General features: G+C 37.3%; 1 protein-coding gene across 1 annotated transcript in view; it reads right to left on the bottom strand.

Moving 5' to 3' along the window:
• CNKSR2 (connector enhancer of kinase suppressor of Ras 2) overlaps positions 1-17,004 on the bottom strand; it is a gene marked incomplete at its 5' end in the record, with an annotated part of 160,947 nt that overhangs the window by 130,595 nt on the left and 13,348 nt on the right. The window contains one exon of the mRNA XM_009069964.1: positions 8,395-8,482. Within this exon, the coding sequence (XP_009068212.1) occupies positions 8,395-8,482 (88 nt within the window). The remainder of the gene's footprint in view (positions 1-8,394; positions 8,483-17,004) is intronic.

Below are 17,004 nucleotides of genomic sequence, written 5' to 3'. Positions count from 1 at the left end.
TCCCTATCTCTGTCAACAGCTCCACCACCTTATGTCCCACAAGCTCACAACCTGGGTGCCATTTTCAACTCCTCTTCACTTCCCACACAAATCCTGTTGATTTTATTCCCACTTCAGAAGTACTTGCTTTCTTTCTCACTTATGCTACAATTATTCAATCCCAGCAGTTTCCTGCCACTGGGTCTATGGCATCCTCACTCTATTATTACTCCTTACCCCTCCACACTGAAGCCAGAATCCATCTGTACCTGCAGAAGCCACTCTGTCCTCTCCCATCAGAAACGCGCATAAGAACCGACAGAGATGGGAGGAAGCAGAATGGTGAGCACACATCATTTAACATACTAAGGAGAGAGGAAAAAATCTCTATTGGAAAAATAAAATGCAAGCTACTAAATAAACGCTACAAAAAAAGGACATTTCTCATGCAACCTACACAAATGCTTCTAAAAGCCTAGAGCCTTTCCCTGAAAATGTAATAAACCTGCAGTACTTTGAGTTTATAACTTTTGTGTACAAGCTAATAGCAATTACCCAGCTTACTGAGTACAAAGAATTGCTTTAATTTTATTTAAACAATCTGTGTGGAGTGGCACCTATCACCATAGTAACAGAGTACTTCATGTAGAAATTTAATACAACTTACATAAATCACCCACAGATCGAGCAACTGCTGGGAAAAATTGCTCACTGGATTAAGAGAGATGCAATGGGTACACTAAGCTCTTTTATTCTATCTTTCTGAAGTCATTTTCTATTTCCAATTATTGCTACCCTGCCTTCTGTAAAAGACATCATCTTGCTTTCCTAAGGGATCTCGTCACATATTTGTTCTTTCTTTGCATACAGTGAGTTACACTTCTTCCTTGTTTCTAAAATAAGCCAGTATACCAATTAGGTCAGAAACCACAGCAAGTATTTCAGCACTGACTAAAATCACACTGATACTTGTTCATATATCTAACAAGAATCTAAGTGCTTACACGGCCTAAATTGAATTTTAGCACTTCGAGCGATTTCCCTACTTGATGACATTCTCAGCAGGTAAAAATAAAATCCACTGAAACTATCAACAGATGAGAGGTTGGAATCGAGGCAAAATCGTTCCACTCAGAGGAGAAAAAACAAAGTCAAAACTCTCTTTTTCTACACCTCTAAATAAGCATCGTGCATTCAAAACTATATCTTATATTACTGACATGCAAAACAGGGTTTGTAGCACAATGAGTTGTGCAGCTCTTAAGTTTTCAATGTCACTTCCAAGACCATTTAGAGGTAAGTAACTTCTTAATTTTTCAGTTCTGCTTTTCCTTTAATACTGTCATGAGAAAGAATTCTTGTTCATAAAACACAACTGCAGCAAAATATTTCATGTTTCATATTTTGCCTAGGTGGTTATTTTGCCAACAGAGGAAATAAAATTAATTGAGTTGGAAAAATGTAATAGTATTTAGGTAGATAGCATTTCAGGCTCAGCGATTACTCAAATGCTTCCTAATGGATCATCTGGAATTCTTTCTGTATTTTTAATATATTTAAGCAAACAAACACACATGTATTCCTGAAATAAAGATAGACACTACACTTCTACATTCTTAAGGCTTTTACTAGCTACTTAGCAAAACATAGTTCCTGTAAGTCACTCTACTGAAGTGGAATCTTGATTCACTCCATCTGGTTACAGAGACTGTACTGCCCCGGAAAGGAAAATCAGTTTCCGAAGTAAAAGCAATGCAGTCTTCATCTTCACATCTACTGATACAACCAACATAATCTTTATCTATCACCATTAAGGACTAAATTTACCTTTCATAAAGAATTACACAGGAAGCATGGCATATCCTCTGTTTGCCATTACACATACAGAAACAGCATGCACTGACACAGTGCTCACAAGAATCAGTCTAAGAACAAAAGCTTTTATTTAAAGGAAACATATGAGTGATGAAAATATATTTTCCCCCTCTGTCTACACTTCATCTTAGTTTCCACCAACTTTCTGCTGCTTTCTGCAAGTGCTTCCATGAGTGCATAAATTTAATCAACAGTCCCTGACTCTTTCACTGTCACAACCCGCTCAGGCTCCTTTTCCTGGAAACATTTAACAGCTGCATCAGTTTACCAGCATAAGCCCATCAAAAAGACTACTTTTTTTTCACTAATTATTCAGCTTTGTGTTCATTTTTCCCCATGTTCAGACACTGACAATCTGGAAGAAAAACGAACAAAAAATGCCCCAAACAAGGCAACACCAACCCATTTTTGCTTTCTGGTCACTAAGCTTCTTGCATACTGAGCAATATTTGAATATTTTTTGTGGGGTTTTGTTTAGTTTTGGTTTTCTTTCCTTGCATCCACTAGGAAAAGAAACTACTTTCTCTAAGAATGGAAAAGAAAACACAAATAACAAATTCACAGGTCTTTACAAGGTGTTTTTTTACTAAATCGTGCAGTAGCTTCATACGTGCTACTTTGACAACGTCACATCACAGACTACACAAGTTTAGAAAAAAACCCACACCTCTTTACAGCATATATCTCAATGACAACTAATGAGTCATTGAATTAGTTGTAGTAGTGCTTCATCCCAATAAGCTATTATTGACTGTTTAATCTTTGAGCTATTCCATGCCTAATTCCCTTTCAAAAAGCACTTCTAAACTTAAATCAAAAGATGATATATCTACCAGTAAGGCATTTTAAAGGGAAAATAAAAAGTATAATAAAATAGCAGAAACAAACTACCAGAATCAGGAAAAGGCATCAATCCTAAGCACCTTAGGCACTTTTCACATTACATTAAATTACATCTGAATTTTCCATAAAAGTGTGCTATAGAGAAATAAGCTACTCTACTATGAAAGAAAATGGCTAAAGAGCACAAATTGAAACCACTTTGATACAGCTTCTTGTAAACAAAAACCAGTTTCCTATTTCCAGTAATCCTTTAATTTCTCTTTTAGCTTATACATTATACATTGACTTTTAAAAGTGAAGAAAACAACCACTACTTCTGAGGATTGCTTTGAACCTTATGCAACAGTAAATCTTGCATAAGAGCTGCACTTGAAAGATACAAGGTGAGTCTGAATTTCTGTCAGTGTTACTCACAAGGAGTGAGTACTCTCATATGAATACCTTTTGGATTTCATGTACTATAGGCAGATACTGCCTGGGTATTGTTTTCAAGGGGAGCTTTTTAGTTCTGTTTTTAACTTTCCCCCTCATTCCACCACAAGCTATCCACTTGCACACTTACCAAAAATGGGGCATTTTGTATGAACAGCATACTATGCACAAATATATTTTAAATTGCAAGAATGTGGCCTCCTCATCATGAAGCACTTTTATTTTAGAAAGGGGGGAGGGAGGAGATTATTACCACAACAGGCTAACAAAGATTTTCCTGCAAGCATTTGGCGAGAGAGTTGAGGTAGAAGGAATAATGTGGAAAATTTAAATAAAAAACTTGAAAATGTAATATGTAACACTTTTCAGCAAACACATGTTGCTTTGACAATCCCAACAACCTGCAAGTGCAAAGCAGTTTTAATGAGGAACCAATCAAAGATTCACACCACTAATCTATTAAAACCAGTTTATTAGCTAAAGATACCTGAGGTAATTAGCTACTTGGTATGACCTGAAATTTAAAAATTTTAAGATATATTTAGCAAGTCCTCAAAGTCCTTAATAACTAGGACTTAAAAACAACAGTAAGGAACTGTGATAGAAAAGATTATATGACTGATTCTTTGTAAAAATAACACTAAGGATATTAATTATTCTTCTTTATTCATGTGTTTGGTATTGTCCTTACCAAATGAATAGATCCATTTTATGTTACTGCATTTGGATTCTGAGTCAGACCAGGAGGCTAAGAAAGTAAATTCCCATTTTATCCTTTTAACTGGAAAACAAGCCTGAACTTAGGTTTCTCAGTGAGATTTACTATTTCAAACATTCCTCATGTAAGTTACAGCCATTTGATTACAAAAACCACAAGGGTATACAAACCCAGCACATGACTCAAGAAATAATAAATAAAATATCTTTTATCTGAAAAATAACAATGGCTAAAAGCCCAACAAAGAATACTCCCCCCCAGCATGGCAAGTGCTTCCAGTGGGGCAAGGACTCTATGGACACTTTCTTTTTTGTATCTCTAAAGCATTTAAGTGGCGAATAAGCTCCAAATCCCTCAGCTGAGAGAGTGCACAGGGCACTTCTGTATGTGCTCTATATCAAGGCTTTTAGCTCAAAATCCCAAATGCCTATAATATCCAGACAGTGTATTTGTGGATGGTTGTCTTGGTCTTTCTTTGCTGTCTTCCATCTTGGCCACCACCTCCCAAATTGCATCACTCAGGTTCTCACCCTATGTCATCCAAATTCTGAGTGTACCTCCAAACATTGTTGTGAGAGAACTGATGTCAGAAGTAAGTTCTGTGACAACAATGCAATACAGATCCATGTCAGCCAAGTGACTGCTCTCCATCTCCACTCCTGTTACACCGAAATGCATCCACCACATAGTCCCTCTTCAAAGAGATGTTTAGCCAGCGAATTAAATGCAGTGAAGCTTTTATAAAGGCGTATTTACAGGCCTACAGCTATGCTTCTGATAGAGCATCTTACCAAGTAAATCCCACAAGACATTAAAGCTGAGAGAGAAACATCGGTGCTTTTAAAACTAAATAAACACAGCCAACCATTATGAAAGCTGATTACAGAAAGTAAAAAACATGTGATGTAGGCTACTAATGATCACTTTTAAACAGCAATAAAATACATAGAGTGTTCAGCAGTAAAGTTTTCTTTAAATGTCTGATAACTTACAAAGTCAATACAAAATTAAGACTTTTCAGATATTCCCAAGATTTCCAGGGTATTAATTCTAAAGAAGAAAGCTTCTTTAGTGAAACCTTAATGAATTCCTAAGGAATAAGAGCATTGAGAATAATAATAAAAGCTATGTACAGATTGCCTAAGAAAGCAAGAAATCTTCTGTTCCTAACAGTTATTAGTGTAGCTACTGCTACCTTTCTAAAACAAATTGAGCACACTTAAAAGGACCAGTTCCTGGCACTCTTTGAAGATGAGCAACCCAACTAAGTCAATAGCAAGACTTTCATGGACATCGTCAAGACACAGTCTCTCATGTTCTTCCTTGTATGCATTTGTGGCAGGAACAATTCTGTCAACACAAATCTAAATTCATGAACAAATCAAAAGGGAACAAAGCACAACCCAAAACAATCTCACTCCCCACCTCTAACCTGTTCTCGCATAGCCCTTTAACATCTATCTTATACCACCACGAAAGAACAGGCCTATTTTATTCATTACAGAGGAAACAGAAAGTACAGATAATGTTCAGCCTTCAATTCTTACGGAGAGGCAGATATGTGTAGGAGAGAAAGGCAGAGAGTGTAAGGAAATGGTAGCAAAAATCATAATAGTCTCATGGAGTTGTTTGTTATTTAAATCCTTTTTTTCCTTCCCTCTAGTGTCCTGCTGCAAAGGAAGAGGTGATTATAAAAATGAACAAGAATGCAAGCCCTGAATTAAATAAGCCATCAGCAAGGAGGATGGTATTAAGAATGAAAACCTGCAGGAAGAGGCTATGAAACAATATCCTAAGGGGGAGAAAAATCCCTAAGCCAAAATAAAGCAGCTGCATAGAAGCAGATGATTAGTGTGAATGCAAAGCAGGCTACAATAACAACTTGCAGTGCTCTGAGGGACCTGCTTCCACTGGCAAATATCTCCTGCACAATGACCTGTCAGGTCCTGGGCAATGTGTGACACAGACAGAAAATTAAATGGTTAAAACAGAATATGTCTTCCTATATTTTATTCCAAAGTCTGTCTCTAAGGATGTATTATAACTCCAACTTTTCTAATTATTTAATGGCCAAAGCACAGGCACTCAATATATTTTCTTAGATTTCATACTTATAGGAGAGATGCAATTCTGTCATTTTTTTTTTCTTCACTATCCTTTAGAACTGATAATGGAGGGATGGCCCAATACCACTTAATTTTATGAAGAAACCCTGATATTAGAATTAGCTTCAAAATGTGCAAAATAATTCAAGCAAGTCACCTTAACGTTAGCTTTTTTTTCCCCTCCATCTTGACTAAAGAATCATTTTTTGTTCAATAAATTTGAACAGTGGTTGTAACTTAAATAACACCAAAATATCCTGATGGAACTCAGGTACTGTAGTTCTATTCTTACATTGCACAAATGTCTAAAAATAATTCAAAGGTATTAAAAAACGCAGACGGTATCTGTGTTATAAAACTTTAAGCATTATAAAAAGCTATTAGCTACTGTTAAAACAAAAATTGTGGCATTGCATTCTGTAAGTCCTTCACCTAAAAAAAGAAATTAAAGTAAAAATTATTGTAGGTTAGCAATGTACTATAAAGTACTTTGCATACAAAAAAAACCAGATTCTGAGACAGAAAAAACACCTGCTGAGGTGATACTGAAAGTTTCAATTTACACTCCTAAGAAAGCACAATGAAGATTTTCAGTGTGTTCAATGATCATAAAGAAAGCTCAGCTAAGACATTTTGAAGTGCTACGTTGGAATGCATTTGTTTTAAGTAGAGATCAAACCACATGTGTTTGGAACTACTAATGGAATTTTTCATTATCATTCTTCTGACTGCAGCACAATTCAATTCCAGTGCATGCTTAAATTTAGGCATATAAATGCTACTTTTGACTTCAAAGTATGGATTCATGAACTGCTCCCTGATTGCGGAATTATGCCAGTTCTGGAGAAGGTAAAACTGCTGTTCTCCAAAGGTATTAAAATAGTAACATTTACTTTCATTCGCACTGAAAAATATACATAAAGAGATATTTACCTACATCATAGCAAATTAGCAGTATCTGTAATAGGGATGAATTTGAGGGAAGATGAATTGATATTGAGATAATTATTGGGAAATACTGCAGTGGTTTCTATTTTACCCACTTTCTCATTAATAGTGGACACATGAAAATGGATCAGGTGGGTCTTCCCCTCAACAGAAATCTAGACAGTGATGCACAGCTACTTCTGTGGAAAATGCCCAGTTTGGACAGAAGGAAGGGATGCCCTTTATGACTTTTTTCCCACACTATTGAACCCTTTTCACAGCTCAACGAGGGCACAGTAGACCACAGGACAACAGGCAAAAAACATGCATCGTGCGAAAGGCAGCCAAGAAAACAAAAGCCTGGACTCTTCTCCCACAGCCACCACCGCTGGCACCTCCATCCCAGTTTGAGGCAGGGTGAAGAGCCTGGTGGGGAGCGTAGGTTGGCTAAAGGACAGGACTGGTGGGGTATTCCCCTTGGCCCCCAGGCCTGGGAGGCAAACAGGCACCCTCACTGTGTGTGTGGGGAGGGCGCATCAAAAACCCTACACAAAATTGAGGGTGAACAAAAAAAAAAGTGAGAAAATTTAATTTCCCAGGCTGGAATACATGGGACTAGCAATACTGCTTCTGTCCAAGTCAGGTGGGAGGCAAACACAACCAGTCATCGGTGTTGTACTCATTTATGAAAGGGTCTCAGAAAAATGCACTTCTTTTATGAAAGGGAGAGTATCATCATACAAAGTCATGCCAAGAGGTCACAGGAATGTTTAGTTTTTCTTCGTTTGGAGCGATGCTTCTGAAAACCAAAAGCCTCAGTGCTCCTACCTAACCCACTCTCTCCCTTTCCTTCACTCTACCTTCTCAAGTGCAAACAATCCCTCGAACTTCTGCTTGGCAGCAGAGACTTCCATTTCAGCAGAACAACAGGCAAAGATAGAGACAGACCTAAGCCACACACAGAATGGTGGGGAAGGTTCTCTAGATTGTACACCCAAATGCAGCCCATTAAGCAAGTGCTTCTCAGTCCCTACTTCTGGATTCCTTGCAGGCAGGATGTACAAAAATGTATTCAAAATATTCTAGCCCCATGAGGATATGTGTCATCTTAACAGGTGTCTGGATGATATGAATGGTATGAAAAAGCTGATTACTGAAGTCCGATACATACAGACCTTTTGAACCAGACAGATAATTAAAAATTAAGGACAAAACATAAGAAATTAAATATGCAAATTATCAAGTAGATTTACCAAATTTATAGCAATTATATTAGACTAGAGAATCCAAGATGAATCTTGCTACTGAGCTATGCAGAGGCATATACATAGCACAACCCAAACTAGCATTGTAAAACCAGGAAACAGAATTTTTATGAAGCATTTACTAAGGACTAATATTTCCTTATTTTTTTTAGACAATAATATAGACAGAGTGAAACAAAATTGTGTGAAGAAGGTAATAGCCATTTACAAATTTAGGAAAAAATAAATTGCTAAGCAGATTGTCTCATACCTGTTGTACAATTGTTGTTAGTTCCAGACAGAGCTGTATGACATTATTCCTTGTTACTGAGTAATCTGTGACAGCAGCAAAAGGTGACCTAAAATAAAAACAAAAAAGAAAAAAAAGAAAAGTGAAGAGCACTAGCATACACCCACGTGCAGTTTTTAAGTTCCTCTTTACGAAATTCCATTTATAAAAGCACTATTTCTCACAACTCTCCAGTTTACTTCTGGACCACCTTTGCTCCCCCAGAAAAACCCCAGCTTGACTTTTGCATTTGTTTGAGAATAACCTCATAAAGGCACCCAGAGGCACTGCTTCCACCTGTGATATGAATTGTGTCCAGATGTGAATCAGATCAGAAAACCTTTTGGCTGATTCACTGGGACTTTTGGGATTTGATCTAGTATCTGCTAACAGTAGTGGAGGGATTCAGAATAAGCAAAATCTTTATCTAACGGGGAGAACAGTCTTCTAAAGATGCCAGAGATGCATCAATACTCAGGAAGCTACTGAAAAGCCTAAATTGGAAGCACAACCTAACATTCCCACACACCGTGCTACAGTGGGAACCGTTTAGTGAAATGACCAGTATAATCCAGCATTTACAGGCATTACCTACCTGTATCCTACACCTTAGAACTTCATGTTACAATGTTTGAAATGCTGGACTACCCAGGAACTTGCTTGTTTTCTAGAAGCACTGATAATGTGCATTTAATTAGTGAAGTTGGCTGACATCTGATTTCTGTAACAAGTCTCTTCTTCTGTACAAGCTAGAAACTCAACTTGGCCTATATTGTGTATTCAAGAAGTAGCCAAACACTTGGCAGGATTGGTATTTTCTCTAAGAGGAGTCAAGGTCTTGACTTTCTCAGTGTTGCAAATGAGGTTTTTATGGGCATAAACTAATAACGGATCATGCAAATGTGCCAAGACCTCTAACTAATGTGTTATGTATGGTTGTCTTTAAAGTAGGCTGCCTTCTTTCATCACTCCACACACATTTGTATATATCTTAGGGAGTTTTACAGCACTGGTTGGTATTATGCCTTCCTTATTTAAGCCTAAATACAAGCTTCCAGTACAAAGAACTCTGCTATAAGCAAGTCCAAATGATAACTGCAAATATAGTTCTACTGATTCTAATAGGTTTATACATTTCTTTTCCATAATCAGAAATATTGAAATGTTAGTGCAGGCAGATTTGGAACTGACCATTAATAATCCCATGTGAACTCCCCTATCTCTGCTGGCTTCTTCTAGTGCTCTCTTTCTTCTCCAAGGCTCACAATTCAGCCCTGATGGTTCTTAAGATGGAATTAACTCTGAGGTGCATACTCAAGTCTAGCAGCTTTAATTTGATGTACTACATCACAGAGTGACATATAGTTTCTGCCTGTATTTTCTAGAGAGAGAATCAGTACATTATTTTAAAATAGAAGTACAGCAATTAGAAGCTGGGAGTGTTTGAGAAACATAAAAGAAACAAGAGAGGAAGTACTTAGTAGATAGCATATGGGTAAATTCCAAAAGATGCCTTAATTAAATCATTGGACACAGATATACAATCACAATTCAAAGTCCAAGTTTTCTGCAGCATGTGGCAACTGTACAGTAGGTACACACTACAGCAAGTGTACCCACAGACACATACACACACAGATTATTTCTGAATTCAGGAGACATATGAGCATATTAAAGGATAAAAGGTAACTGATCTGCTTTATTATTGTGTTAATCAAGTACATTAGTCAAGATGTACAAAACCACTGATATTTTTCCTTCCAAAATTGTAACTGTTGAGGTTCTGAAATCTACCTGAAACCTTGATTTAAAAAGGTCATGCTCATTTAAGAACTCACTTTCATTGAAGATGAATGGAATCAAGCCAGCAAATGGTATTATTTTACTTTAAGTATGGGTGTTAATACAATTTGATCCTGAGATTACACAACTGGAATCTATTTGACATTTCAAAGCCTCCAGCATTTCTCTAACCAAAATCACACGGTAGGCTTTGGCTGCTAATATCACATCATCTTCCCTCATACTTTTGTAATTTAGTTTGGTTTCACAGTTCATGAGGAAAATAATGGCTTTGTTACCATCATTGCTCTTAGTGAAGACCATTAGAAATGGCCCAGATGAACTTTGTTGACATGGAAGAACAGACAAAGGAACTGAGACATTACTCATTTTTGTCACATTCAAGTTCATACAGTGAGGACTTACTGGCAACAGCATGTGAGGCAGGCAGCAAGGGTGCCACAGCAGCAGGGAGAAGACTACTAAAAATCAATAACTAACATGTAATATTTTGAAAAGTACTTCACAACTTGGAAAGAAAGAGAGACAAGTCCGTGTTTTGTGGACTTTGCTCCTGCAGAAAACGTAAGGAGTCCTCCAGTTGCCTTCTCTGTAGGTCTCTGCAGTTTATAAATGAACTCCCACACATTGGTTTCTGCAGATGCCTCTCCTGGGGCAAAATGGACCAGTAAAATAGGAATTCTGTTTTCTCCTCCTGCTCCGTTCACACTCCTTCCCTCAAGGCAATAGGCACACACTACTATACAGCCACTACTGCATAAGCAGCTAGAGAAATGGTAAGGGTCTCTTTAATTATTTACCTCCAAAGGAAATGTATTTTGGTATTACTTCCCAAGCCTCAACTTCAGCAGTCACAGTCCAGCAACACTTAGTATAACAACGTGCCAGCAGTTTCAATTGAAACATCAGTAGAAACTGCATTGTAGGATCACTGATTGGATTTCATAAAAGACTCAGTGTAAAACACCAATCTGGCAAAAGAACTTCATTGGTAATATATCCACTGATTGTAATTTTAATACAGCACAATGTGACAGACACATCAACTTGTACAAATGCAAATAAAGCCTACATACACTATCGATCTTTCAATTGGCTGCTAAAACACTTTCAACCTCAAGGCACACACCAAGTATAAGGAATTCCTTGTTTAGTTAGACCACTTCTCTCCACTTTGAAAAAATATATTTCCTTGGCTTGGCTAAGCCATTTCTATCAGCTTCCAATTTCTACTCTTCTCTTTCAAAGCTACGTGTTTCACAGTCCTTTGGACCTTCAGGTCTCAGGTACCTCCTACAGCTCCAGTGAAGAAAATTCCCTGAGAAAAAAAATGCAATTTTCAACACATGTACTGTCCAATTTGGTGCTCTTAAACAAGAACTAAAGAACTGCCTTAGACTGTGGCCATATGTTGCCCCACTGTGACAATGACCTCAAGGTCTCATTGTCTCGCCTCTCAGTCATTTCCAAGATATTTCCAATATACATTTCCCTATTTGTGGAACCTTTTTTTACTCAGTTTCTCATAACTTATTTGTTCTTCCTTCAAAATTTCCCCGTGATTCTCTTTCTTTGCAACACCCACATGAAAATACCTCTCTAGCTGCACAGCATACCTACCTGACCACATGCCCTTTCCATTCATTTCCTCTGCCAGACCTCTGCTGGTGTCCCCTTTTCATTCTTTGTCTGCCCCTTCTACATCTGATGTCTTAAGGAAAAGAGATTTATACATTCACATCAATGCTTCTGCAAACACATGCAGGGTGGTTTTGCCCTTATTCTCACCTTTTCTCCATCCTTCTCCTTTCCAGCTATGAAGCCATTAGCCGTTTTCAAACCACTTTCACAAATGAGTGTTTTGTGATCGTGGACACAGCTGAAAAAGTGGGAACCTCTAAATTTCTCCACTGAGAGAAACCACATCGTGAGCCTTTACCTTCTGAGGCACCACATATTCCAGCATGATGAAGAGCTTCTAAGCACCTTATTCACACAGAAAATCTTCTTTTAAAAAAAAAATAATCCATTTAAGTCAATCAACTCCAGCTCTAATCTATAGGATGTAAGGCATGACAGAGCTACTGGTTGTTTTAACATTTTTTTGGTGTTTTACTTAAATAATTTAACAGCTCTGAAACATGAATTTGTTTATACAGGTGCAATGCAGGCTGTAACACACATGCATGTGTGTCTACACTTTTATGAATTGAGACCTAATTAAAATATATACAATTATCAGCATCTTTCAGAATGAAAAAAAGTATATTACCTAACATTAATTACTTAAGCCACCCTGAAGGATTGGTAGAAATACGAGCCACATTAATATAGCACAGCTAATTCCCTCATAATATTAAGAAATAATACAAATCAACAGCTATTAATACTCTAAACTACTGATTGCACATGCAGGAAAATCCTTAACAAGCAATTAAAAATTTGCGAAGGAGATGCATACACTTGGTATTTCTACATTATCAGTGCTTTTTGACTCATATGCTTTAGCCTCCTCATCTGTCTTCTTCATGTAACATTGAGTGAGGGACAACGGCACATAGAAATAACTTTAAAAAGTCAAAGTTTTTTTAACTTTAAAAAGTTGCAATTTGGACAAATACAGACTGCTGTTAGTAAAAGCATGGCCCATTAATTAATCATATTTCACCACTAGTTGCAGCACTGAGACATTTTATAACGATAGATATTGTGATGGGTTTTAAAAGCAGTTTCATCCTTTTTTTAGCATTCTAACAAGGGAAAGCACCCTCAGAGCCTTTTGATTAAACACAACGGTCCAAAATCTTTCAAAGAGTGAGGTCACCAAATCAATAATATAACTCATTCTTCAAAGATAACACAATACACTTAAATAAAAATCTGGATGTACAATACTACTGTATATATATTGTGCCAAATCCATCTAAGATTCATAGTTTCAGACTTTCATGAAACAAACATTTCATTTGTATTTCTAATGGAACTGCTTTATGTAGAATCAGGGAGGAATGCAGTAAAATTCACACTGGATAAAGGAATTCTTTAAATGAGTGTTCTATTAAACATCTACAGCTGTTCCAGGAGCATAATACAGTTAAGTACCATAGCATTCTTAGACAGCACTTACTGACAGGTTTGGCATACCATTCACACAAGTATAAAGGGAAATGCATAAAGGAAACAAGATTCACAGGTTTAAGACTGAAAACCAGTTGACAGAAAGTGCATTATTTGTGTGTGAGTAAAGAATCGTTGAACTCTTTTGTTTCTTTTTGCTTGGGTTTTCATTTGTTCACCCCCACCATCTTGTATGCACACCAGATTTACCCTGTCAGGACAAGAAATAACCAAGCACAGTTAACAGGAGTGTATGAAGTCTCTTATAAAGGAGACTCTAACCCAGTAACACTTTCTTTTTAAGCAAGAAGTTATGGGTGTGCAAACAATGTTCTGCTTAAAACTACAAAATAGTCATGCCATAAACATCACCAAGGCTCATTCACCAAAAACAATGAGACAAAGAAATTCAGCTGAACACATTTTACCTCCAGCAGAAGAGAACGTATGCATTGTGTATATCACCATGGTGAAAAGAGGGAGATCCATTTTGGAGCAGGGAACATGTTTTGCGGGCAGTGCTTTCACACACAGCAGGCTTAAAGGGTGCGCTGAAGCTAACACCTATTGTTCAGTCATAAACAAAGACTGTTTACATCATTGCAGGCTGCACTTCCCTGATGCAGCAGAGCATCACCAAAAACAGCTTACACAGCCCACAGTGGCAGGCTTGGCACAAATAAGTGCATCACAGAACACTAGCACATTTAAGCCCATACCAAAATGATCCCCCCACCTGGAGTTTCAAAGTCAAAGGATTATACCCCACGACTCTGAATGGTCCTAAAAGCAGACCTAGGCTTGCCAGGAAGGCCTTTTACTCTGATATTTTACATTTTGTTATTTCTGCAGCAATTTTACCCATATCTTTTATATAACCAACAATTTCTATTTACAGCTGGGTTTTTTGTTCATCTTCTTGTTCCATTCTATTCATGTATCACGTATCCAGACAGCAGTGGTAAATTAATCAGACTAATGCATACTTATCAGCCTGTTAGCTTTTCTCTGGCCACAGCACTGAAAGTCTTGAATACAAAATCTATCTCCATAAGACCTCTTTGTTCCTACTACTTAGACTTCAGTGTAATCTGCAGCAGCAGTTTAAGTTTTTTATTTCCAAAAGGAGGATAGTGCTAGTGTGAAAATAAAGGCCTACAGGAGAGTTGCTGTGAAAGACATATTGAATCACTGCCCACACAGATGGCTGAGTCAAACAGTACACTAAAAAAATCCCGTGTTCCCTGACAAACCCTAATTCACGACCATTAAAATCTGTGACACAACAACAGACGCAAAATGTTGTAGTAGTTATCTCACAGGAAGTTGACTTTATTTTTTTAAATTCGTAAGAGAAAAATAAACTACCACATTATCTTAGTCATGTCTTTAATAAATAATCAATTAAAGCCCTTAAAACAACCAACCCTTCCTCACTCCTATTCTCTAAGTCCACATTTATAGTTTATACTGATATTGTTCTTATCGCTAAGATCCAAAACATTCTACTTGCTGATGCACAAGATATATAGCATGAGGAGCCTTTGCTTCTGATAACGTCCCAAACATTATAGAGTAGGCAGGAGCAGGAAGCCCAGAAGCACAACTAAAAGTTTTTTTCTTGCTTAGTGCAGTCTGCAGAAAATATAGATTTCCAGGAAGTTTGGTTGGCAAAGGCAACTGAAGTATGGTGGAGGTGAATGAAAAGAACATATCAAACCAAGAACAACATGGAAGATGGCATCAGCAGAAGCTTATGCTGGCAGAGCAAGGAGACAAATGGGAAGAGACAGACCTCATACAGCTGCCACCAAATGTCACCCAGGTTCAGGTTTGCTCATGATCCTTCCTCTTCCACAAAGAGCATTACTGTTCTTCCCGGTCAAGACTGTAGTAAGGAGCTCTACCTGTTAAATCTATCTGTCCTCTGAAAGCAAAACTTATGATGTACACTGGGACTTGAAAGGGGAAAATGGAGTGCTTAAAGGATTTGTAAAATCCTTTTTCTCCCAAAGCTGTCTTCACTTTGCAGCAACTTCTGATTCATTAGGAGACAACTCAACACTCAACACTGTGCCAACTTCTGATGAACATAAAACCTTCTGTCTGTCTGTCAGATGGTTAGTTAAGATCTCAGAGAAAAAGTATTGGATGAATATGAGCACCCTTCACTCAGAAGTCATCACAATTTCAGTTGTACAACCAATAGGCAGTGGCAAATTAGTAGAAAAGGAATCAGCTGTGAGTACAGTACAAGAGCTGTCTGTGTCCTAACCCAAGAAAAATCAGGTGGATTGTAAGTATGTGCTGTATGAGCAAAACCTTACCTGGAATTAACAGAAATAAATATGTCTAATTTCAATTCCAATTAAATTTGCAGATGCTACTGGACATACTAGTGTACAGAAAAAAATACTTTTATGAGGTTAGGAATAGCTTTAATAATAAAATTGCCACACAATCATGTTGCAGATCCACAGTAGTGAACTCATAACAGTAATCCTCCTTCAATTATACATTTTTTCAAAATCCTCCCTAGGATGGAGTGTGTCAGCCCTATAAAAAGGAGAAATATTTCCAGGAACCTGACCCATCAGAGGAGAAGGAAGATTCAGAAAGGTGGCATATATTACTATTCCAAAGAATATAACTTTCATTAATTACAGGAATAAAGACTGAAAAGAATGGAAGTCTAGAAGACCTGAATGACTGAATATATTATACATTATTTCCTGAGAAGTATCACTGTAGACTTTTTGATGTCAAGTTGCTTCAAATATCAGGTAAGTAGTTTGTTCCTATAGCCTAAATTGTGGCTTCCCAATAGCCTAAGTGCTATGCTAAATGTCTAGTAGAATTGCATCATACTTTCACTAAAGACTTTTCAAGAAAGTATCAATCTTGTCAGGAAATTTTAGAGAAGAGAATAAAACAAAACATTATTAAGCTATGAAATGTTCTGAGAGGTTAGACTTTGTGGACTGAGAAAGTAACAGGAAGTTGAAATTAGTCTAAAAAGTTTAAGAACAATCTGTTAGCATGATGACAGTTTCTTTACAGGGCATTATTGGAGAGTTATTTCATGCTCCTCAAAATCATCAGCCAATCTCTTCTGAAAATGAGAGAATAAAACAAAACATTATTAAGCTATGAAATGTTCTGAGAGGTTAGACTTTGTGGACTGAGAAAGTAACAGGAAGTTGAAATTAGTCTAAAAAGTTTAAGAACAATCTGTTAGCATGATGACAGTTTCTTTACAGGGCATTATTGGAGAGTTATTTCATGCTCCTCAAAATCATCAGCCAATCTCTTCTGAAAATGGTTAGAATTTTCTATTAAGTTTCCTAGCTCCTAAATGAAACTAAACCAGAAGACTTAAAACCTGGCAATAAAAACTACCCTAATTTTCAGCAACACTCAATTTCTGACATATATCTGGAAGTAGGACTGCTCCAGGCAGAGATCTGGAACAAACAGTGTCCTTGGATCAGCCCTGCACAGTAATACTGCAAGAACCACAGTAAAAGTAACTCGGCAAATCACAACTCTTGCACTCCTTTTGATAACAGCTCCTGGCCTAGCCTAGTCCTTACAGATTCTAAGTGTCCCACAGAAACATCATAAAAAGAGAACTCGCTAGAGTGGCAAGTGAAGCACAAGCTGAGTCATTGC

This window comes from Acanthisitta chloris, unplaced genomic scaffold (assembly GCF_000695815.1).
Source record: "Acanthisitta chloris isolate BGI_N310 unplaced genomic scaffold, ASM69581v1 scaffold2732, whole genome shotgun sequence".
Classification (NCBI taxonomy): Eukaryota; Metazoa; Chordata; class Aves; order Passeriformes; family Acanthisittidae; genus Acanthisitta; species Acanthisitta chloris.
Note: the sequence above shows the minus strand (reverse complement) of the source record. Positions and strands in the feature narration are given on the sequence as shown.